The sequence below is a fragment of the Sceloporus occidentalis genome, unplaced genomic scaffold (genome assembly GCF_023333645.1).
Source record: "Sceloporus occidentalis isolate IW3139 unplaced genomic scaffold, rSceOcc1.0.p SCAF_384, whole genome shotgun sequence".
NCBI classification, from domain to species: domain Eukaryota; kingdom Metazoa; phylum Chordata; class Lepidosauria; order Squamata; family Phrynosomatidae; genus Sceloporus; species Sceloporus occidentalis.
The window spans coordinates 337501-345752 of NW_028317364.1; the positions used below are offsets into that span (position 1 = coordinate 337501).

General features: G+C 49.7%; 2 protein-coding genes across 2 annotated transcripts in view; one reads left to right on the plus strand and one right to left on the minus strand.

The window, feature by feature from the left end:
* Positions 1-2507, plus strand: part of WDR31 (WD repeat domain 31) — a 2911-nt gene extending 404 nt beyond the window's left edge. The window contains exons 3-9 of the mRNA XM_089506434.1: positions 73-147; positions 259-403; positions 701-801; positions 1162-1229; positions 1481-1622; positions 2045-2207; positions 2347-2507. Of these exons, the coding sequence (XP_089362560.1) occupies positions 73-147; positions 259-403; positions 701-801; positions 1162-1229; positions 1481-1622; positions 2045-2207; positions 2347-2507 (855 nt within the window). The remainder of the gene's footprint in view (positions 1-72; positions 148-258; positions 404-700; positions 802-1161; positions 1230-1480; positions 1623-2044; positions 2208-2346) is intronic.
* Positions 2508-7245: 4738 nt separating this feature from the next.
* LOC149273346 (RING finger protein 223-like) lies at positions 7246-7824 on the minus strand. Its single transcript, XM_089506435.1, has one exon. The coding sequence runs from the start codon at positions 7822-7824 to the stop codon at positions 7246-7248; it is 579 nt and encodes a 192-aa protein (XP_089362561.1).
* Positions 7825-8252: the final 428 nt, after the last annotated feature.

Sequence of the window (8252 nt, forward strand, 5' to 3'; positions counted from 1 at the left end):
TGAGACTAAGATCCCAAAGATATGACACGAAATGCTCACCAACAACGTCTCCATCGGAAATGACTCTTCCAGGCTGTCGTCGCGTCGAACTGGCGAACAGGGACGGGTCTGAAGAGGTTTGTGGGACATGAACGGGAAGTAACCAAGGTAATGTCACCACGTTTCATGTACCTGTAATATAGAGGGGGTGCAGTGCTTCTGCTATGTACAGGCGGTAGGGAGTATTTTATTGACCCAGCTGTTCTCTGCACTGTACAGGTCACCTGCCTGTTTGGGACGAACCGGTTCTTCAGCGCCTCCAGAGACAAGACTGTATTAATGTGGGACCTGCACGGCAAGCTGGGGCCGACACAGACATTTCTGGGGCATCAACTGATAGTGACAGGGCTGGCAGTGAGCCCGGGTGAGTCCTGAGTGAGTACACTGCCGGCAGACTGCGGCAATAGCGGGTCAAACAACGAAAGTCTGCGTGAATTCATTCTCTTCCCGGACCTGCTCCCCGATGTGTTCCGCTTTTAACCATTTCTAGTGGCAGGATTAAGACCCAGACTTTCTAACACAGCGCAGTAAGATAAGATCTTGGTAGATTTAGCCAGCACTGTACAAAAAAATGAAAGCCTCATTTAAATAAGCGAAAAGATTTTTTTACCTGAAATATATTATTTTGGGCCGTTTATAGCTCTGAATCTGCTTCTTTCAGATTCCGCACAGCTGTTCACTGGCTCCCGGGATAACACCTTTTGTAAGTGGGACGTGGAATCCGGCCGGTGTCTTCAGAAAACGGCTATCTCCAGAAACCTGGTGAGACATTTTATCGAAGGACGCGGTCAGACCTTTACGATCCGCTAAACCCCAGAAATCCCATTTACGCTTTTGCTCAGAGGTATCCAATCAATCTGCGCTGGAAATTGGATTTTCTGTGTAATTATGTTACCCGAGCGAAGTGACTGGTGGTGAACTGCGCATCTTTACTGCCCTGACCGTGCTGATCATAAAACCCTCTGACTGATTAACACTTTGGGTGCCGGGGTATTCCCACATGCACAGGAGCTGTTTTGTGGGGCGAGTGGAGATGCTCCCAGAGTTTTACAAATAAGATGCGGTGACGGGCGACGGGTGTTCTGCGGGTTGGCTGATTAACCCTTCGTCTCTGTCCTGTAGGTAACACACATGTGTTGGGTCCCTACCGAGTCTTACATTGTGCAGACCTCAGAGGACAAAGTGATCCGGTCAGTGAGCTGCGTTACCCCCTTATCCGATTACTCAGTTACTCCTTAATAAAAACACAAGTAACCACGGGCCCCCCATCTGAATGGGGCTTGGGGGTTAAATGGACTCCTCTGTGGCCAAGGTGTCAGCCCTCTGTGTAGGGGTGGAAGATTAACAGGTTCCCATCCTGAGTAATGATCAGAACCCGGGGTGCGTGGTGCTCCTCCCGAGAAAGACTTGAAGGGGATTTAATATGCGTGTTATTTTTCAGTGTGTGGGACGCTCGGGAGCTGCGGGTCGCTCACTCCTTCCCCATGAAGCAATACATCCAGATGCACTGCGACGTCAGCGCCGACGGGAACTACTGTCTGACCTGCAGCAATGGCTTCGGGGGACAGGGCTGCGAAGCCACGGTGAGAGCCGCAGGGAAGGAGGGTTGTTTGTTAAACAAGCAGGGCCTGGAGGAGGCGGGTGGGCTTTTTTTTTTTTTTTTTTTAAATACATGGGGTTTATGGGGAAGGGGAAACATTAGGACAAGCGGGGGGTGAGCTCGGGTATGATGATGGTCCATGATCGGGTGGTTTGGGTCTAGTTGATTCTGGGCCAGAAAGTTTCTGATGGCGGCGGCGGTGGTGGTGAGAGGCTGGGATTTCCTCCGTGGCCAGTGTGGACCAGGTGTGTGTTTTTGCCATTTTGGTGACTTTTTGTGTTGTGAGGAGGGAATGAAGTTACTTAATTCAGGGTCCTGCCAGCCATTAGCGGGTACAGCGGGTGAAATCTGCTTTCTTTGGTACATTCATTGGCCATCCTGCACTAACTGCCGACCTCCCTCCAGCTCTGGGACCTGCGACAGACGAGGGACAAAGTCTGTGAATACAGAGGACATCTGCAGACAGCGGCCTCCTGCACCTTCCTCCCCAAAACTATGTGCGCCACCCCACTAATTGCCACGTCGTCTCACGACTGCACCGTGAAGGTTTGGGACAGAGACACCGGAGGTACGGTCCGAACGCCCCCTGTGCCGGGACGGACGGGTCTTTGTAGCTTTTAGTTAAATTATGTTAATAATGTGTTCTTTAAATGAAAGCTACCGAGCAGCTGAAACGCAGTCACCCATTTTAACTCTTTGTGTTCAAGCCTGCCTGAACAGCCTGTTTCTGGATGGGGCCGGCCCTCTGGTATCCCTGGCGGTCGGCGACAGCTCCTCCATCCTCTGTGCCAGCTTTAACGCCGGGGTCTACTCGCTGCGGGTGGAGAGCTCCAGGGGACCCTTCCTGCAGGAGGTAGCAAAGTTCTGACCCGGAGCAGAGAACGCGTGAGGATTAAGAAGACGAAGGATCAGTGAATTAAAGCATTTTAGTGTCCAGATGTTCACAAGAGACCCGCAGCCGTCTCCCCCCCGATCCCTGCTAATTCACGGTTTTACTCTTAGTGAACACGGAGGATGTCCGTTTGTTCCCGAACTCACACTTAGACTCACGTCAGGCAGCTCTTTCTCCTCGTTTAATCCCGTTGTGGTGCTTCGGAGGTTAAGATCCTGTTTATTGTTGCCCGGTAAGGTGCTTTGCAGGGATTTATCTGCGTAACGTTACCCGAGCCGCTTGGATGACGTCATTTTTTTTTACTGTGGGGGGATTCTTCTCGCAGCCCCTTATTCTGACTCACCAGGGTTTATCCCACGAACGCCACGTGTAGCAGTAATAGCACTTTAAACGAGTCGGGATTTACTCATTAAGAGGCAAATCCTCTCCATCTTTACCAGCGGCCGGCCGCGGAGGCTAAAAATATAGAGGATGACCCAGAAATTCATATCCTCGGCCTCCTGGACCTGCCAACAGAAATGACTACGAGGAGCTGCGACGACCTTAATGCATCCGTAACGTCCTATAAACGGACCTGCGCCCCCCACGCTGCTGCAGCCGGATCGCACGGAACCGACCCGGGACAAAAACCCATTTCTTGGGAGTTTATTGGGATTAGTATAAGAGTAAAGCTATTTTTATTTATTTTTTTTAGTATTTTTACAGCACTGCCAATATAATATATCGTAGAACCGTTTAATGTATATTTAATGTCGCCGTCACTCGTTGACGTCTCGTGAGAAGCTGTGTTCATTTTTAGCGTTAATACACAGAATGCGCAGATGCCGTTATTTACAATGAATGCGTTTTTTGCCAGTTCGTAGCGGATTCTGCTCCAGGTTTTAACAATTTTGATATAACTTCGTTTTTGTAGTACGATGTTTTGAGCACATTGAGCATCTAAATGATCTTCTCGAGGGTGGTAGATGAGTGGAACAGCCTCCCAGCAGAGGTGGTAGAGGGTAATACAGTGAGGGTATTAAACATGCATGGGATAGACATACGGCTCCTGAATCTAAGACGAGACCAACGACTGATTAAGGTTTGCGTCTTGACCCGCAGGAGGTTTTTATTTGTAAATGATTTTCTTGGCGTTACTGGGTGATCGTGGAGTTTAGCCGCCGGCATCGTGAATGTTTAGTGGAGACGTTACCCTGTAAACCCGGCAGAGCTCCCGCGGGTTAAAGGGACCCCAGTCTTTTGCCTAAATCCCCCTTTAGAGTAACGCCAGGCTGTGCCGAAGTGTTTCACGGCGGGAGTTCTGATCCGTTATACATATCTGTGACGGCGGTGTGAACACGCACATACGTGACACACCTGCTCTATGATACGGGGCGAGCGTGTCCATCCGGCTTCGCTGTGCTGTGCGGCCCGCTGGATGCCGATGTTTGTAGGATTATTTAATGTAATAAATGTGTTTTTTTTCCCAGCTGATGTGATTTTAGATAATTTTTATTTATATAAAAAAAAAAACGCCAAAAAATTAATCTCAGGGTCTTGAGCCAGACCACAAAATCCCATCATATTCACTGAGCTGTGCTAGAATCTTTTACTCTTATATTGTGTGTGAGCCCTCTGAGTCCTCCTTCAGCATCTACCTTTTGTAGCAGAAGCTACTTTTAAAATTGTCCCCTACGCCCCCCTGTGAAACTGAAAACGTTATATATTATGGGGCAAAAAACTACAACTGGGGTAAAAAAGAAAACAGGAATATTTGTGAAAATGTATTTATTTCGACAATATATTTTTATTGTGATTTTGGTTTTATGATAACAGAAATACAAAGTCCACCAACGTAATACGGCAACGAGAAATCATAAAGTAAGAGAAATAATGGAGAGGAGAGGGGGTGAAAACGTCTGTTTAATCCGATTGGGGAATAAAAAACCTTTAAGCTGTTGTTTGAGAGGAATTCCCCGTCTATTCAGAGCTCTTCGGGCGTATAAAGCATAAAAGTCAGGTACCAGGAAATGCTTTGCTGATGTTGCGACATCGCCGCGCAGCCCATTATGCAAATTAACAGATCTCCGGCCATCAGAGAGAGAGAGAAAGACGGTCTCTTTAACTCCCATCCCCAGAGGCCGCTCTCGCAGGTCAGACGGAGTCCGGACGGATATATTGTATCCCCTCGCGATACATTTCTGGGCTCCGGTCACTTGAGGGTTATTTAACCCCTCGTGGCGTGGCTGAGCAACTCTGTGTTTTGCACGAAGGTGCGGCCATTGTGCGCGTTCACGTGGCGGGTCTCGCACGAGCCTTTGGCTAACGTTCGTTGGTCTCGCATTGTTTCGGGCGATTTGCTTTACAAGCCCTGTCTCGCCCGTATTCAGGTTCCCATTCAGAGTTTTGAGCTTGCGCCCCCGGTTAAAGCGCGCGTCGAGTCTCCGTACTCAGCCCAACCTCGGCTTTTTTAACTTTTTAACTCGAAATTGTTGTAAAGAAAAGCGTCCATCAAATGGATTTCTATTCGAATCTTCTATGTTTTCCGTGTTTTTTCATAATATTCAGAACTCTATCCTGGCGCGCAGGAGGTTAAATCACTTCACTCATCCCCACGATCTGATAATTACCGAGCGGTTGCGTAGAGTAGTACTCGCCCCTTTGGGGGTTTGTTTCGGGTCGTGTGGCCCCTCGGTGTCCCGTAGCCTGGCTCTTGGGGTGTCAGTCCCATTACATGCGCGGAGCTGTATTTCCCGCCTCGCTGGTCACGGATGGCGTCGGCTTAAAGTCATTTTGAATTGACGTAGACCGGTATGAACACGATGGTGAATACCAGGAGTCCAACGGTCAAAACGCTTAATCCCAAACCCCAAATGCTCTGGCAGAAGCTGCGACACAAACTCTGGGGCACGGAGACCGAAGAGTCCTGGCCGTCGGCGCCCCCCGAGTTAGGCAACAGATGCAAGGTAACCAGGGACCCGATACCGATCTCCGGGTCGTCCGCCTTCATCCAACACAGTTTGTGTCCGTCCACCCAGACCTCCTGGAGCTTCCGCATGGCCGGTGGGAACTGGGAGACGATGTCCACGTTGGGCTGCATCTTAGGAACTCCTCCGGGGGGGATTTGGGCCGAAGTCCGACACAGGGGGCACGGGAAGTTTTGAGATTGTTTGAGGAAGAGGCAAAGCCTGGAAAGACACTCCATGCAGAACGTGTGCGAGCAAGGGAGCCGCAGAGGCGTCTTGAAGACGTTGTCGTAGAACGCGTAGCAGATGGGACAGTCCGTGAGACTGGGGAGAAACGCGTCGGGTTCCACCGCGTCGGACCTCTCCGTGGCCATATCATATCTACAAACCCCGAGGATTTCTGTAGGATCCAGTCAAGACGTGGAGGTGTTTGAAGATAAGACTGTGCGCCGAGGGTTTATCTCCCGAATGGACCGGTCTGGATGAAGGGTTGTTGGGTATTTATCGGGGGCCGTGCGTTGATAGTTTGTATCCAGGGGTCCCTCCTGAACCCGTTCTGTGCTTCTCAATCCACGGGGCCTTCAGTGCCGATGCAGCGTCTTCCTTGCTCGGAAACCAACATTTAGCTTCAAGTTCCATGCAGACCCCGGCCGGGAGCGTTCCTCGGGTCAGCCGGCCGCTCCTTCTCGCATAGCAACGCTAACACAATGTGGCAAACAATGGCAGCGCTGCGTGGTCGCCGTCAGACACACCTATTACAGAAGAGGCCGGCCCGTGGCCAGCGCTCCACAGAGCCACAATAGCACCGCTAGATGCCGTAACCATGTTGAGAATTACGGCTCGAGGCTGACAAGTAACTCTTTATCTGCCGAAAACCAGCTTCCCTCCCCAAACAGCTGACGTAAAAACCATCTATTATAAGGTTTATTACGGCAGATCATACCCATCCGGGAAGTTTAATCTTCTGTCTATATTGATGACATAATAATAATTATTATTAATGACATTATTATTATTATTATTGGACTGTAAGCTCCTTGGCCAAATTCTAATGTACGTTTCTTGATTTTACCAGCCTGTAAGCTCTCCGGGTCAGGGTCTGTAGCTATATCTGTACATTTGTCATACTTTACCCCTAATTCACAGCCCAGTAGTCATCGGGGCTTTTTGAGGAAGGGCAGGAAGGGAGCCGCAAGAAGATTAACCCTTTGTGCCCGTCCACATTGCAGTATTTTCATTGAGGGACAAACAAAGTGAATCGAAATGTTTTCTTTTAATGTCCATTCTTTACAGATTTACAGCCCGAAAGACAAAAGCCTTGGAAAAAGAGAGCGCAGGACACGTCGGGGCATAAAAGTAATCGCAGGTCTTTCTGAATGTCTAAAGTAAATGTATTCGGCTTTCAGTTCTGGATAAATGAGTTCAGAATTTTACCGTCTTGAAACCAGCAATAATTAAATATATATATTATTATAGAGTACGATAACCCAGCTCCTCCGGTAACACATATATATATATCTATATATATATATCTATACACACACACACTTATCAGCTTCTATGATTTGTTGGAAAAAGAATTGCAGTTTAACATGATATATTTTCTCAGGAAGGGTAATTAATTAAGGAGTTTTGGAATCACAATGATCCGGACTGATTGAATTCACGTGGCTGTTGGTGCTGCTGCTGTGTGATCGGTGATCGGTGATCGGTGATCGGTGATCGGTTATATCGGTAAATCTTCTCATCCAAGTTCATTTCTTGAAAGCTTATGATCGCAGGCTTATTGGGAATATGATCATGAAGAAGAGGAGGATGATGCAGAAGACGGCGATCCATATGAACCAGAAATAACTCCGAATCGTGGCGCAGCACCGGCGGTAATATGGCTGACGGGGCATGATGACCAGGTTCCCCGGCGAGGAGACGTTCGGGGGAGCGGGACCCGTACCCAACAGGTAGACGATGATGACGTTGTCCTCGGGACCCGACGGGAACGGGGACACCGTGTTCGGGGTTGTGGTGACGCAGCCTTCCCCGTTCCTCCTCTTCCAACACAGCTTGGATCCTTCCATCCAGACTTCTTGGAGCGAACCCATCCACGGCGGGAGCTGAGCCACCACTGCCATGTTGGGGGGCAGTTTTGGGACCCCACCAGGTGGGATGGTCACAACGCCTCGGCATATGGGACAGCAGAAGGTGTCCAGCTCCTTGTGGAAGATGCACAGCTTGGCGAGGCATTCCATGCAGAAGGTGTGGGAACACGGGAGCAGAAGGGGGGTTTTGAAGACATTGTCGTAGGTAACGAAACAAATGGGGCATTCGGGAACGTTGTATTCCTGCTCCATAACATCACTTCCAGGGGGGCGAGGAACCCCCAGAACTCAAGGCTTGTAGCTGGTGCCGGCGGGCAGAGAATAAAACATTGTGAAGACCGCCGGCGTTAGGATACGGGAATGCCGCAAGCTTCTCGCCCAGGGAGGAGCAGAAGGTCGGTCCAGGCGGGTCACCTTCTGGCCACGTCGCCCAAGTAAGATAGAATTTCCTACGTGGGTCTGTCAGAGAGAGCGACGCCGGGGGTCCTGCGCCAAACTCATCCTCACGAGGACTCCCCGCAGGCTGTCATTAGCTGCTCCTCACTCTGTATTCACACTCTGCTTGGTTACAATATTTACTGAGCACGAGCCCTGGGATCGCGTTACTGACTGAGTGTCACCGGCTTCTCCACTCCTCGCCCCTAACGAGTCACAACAACCAAATCTAGCGCTCCTTGGCT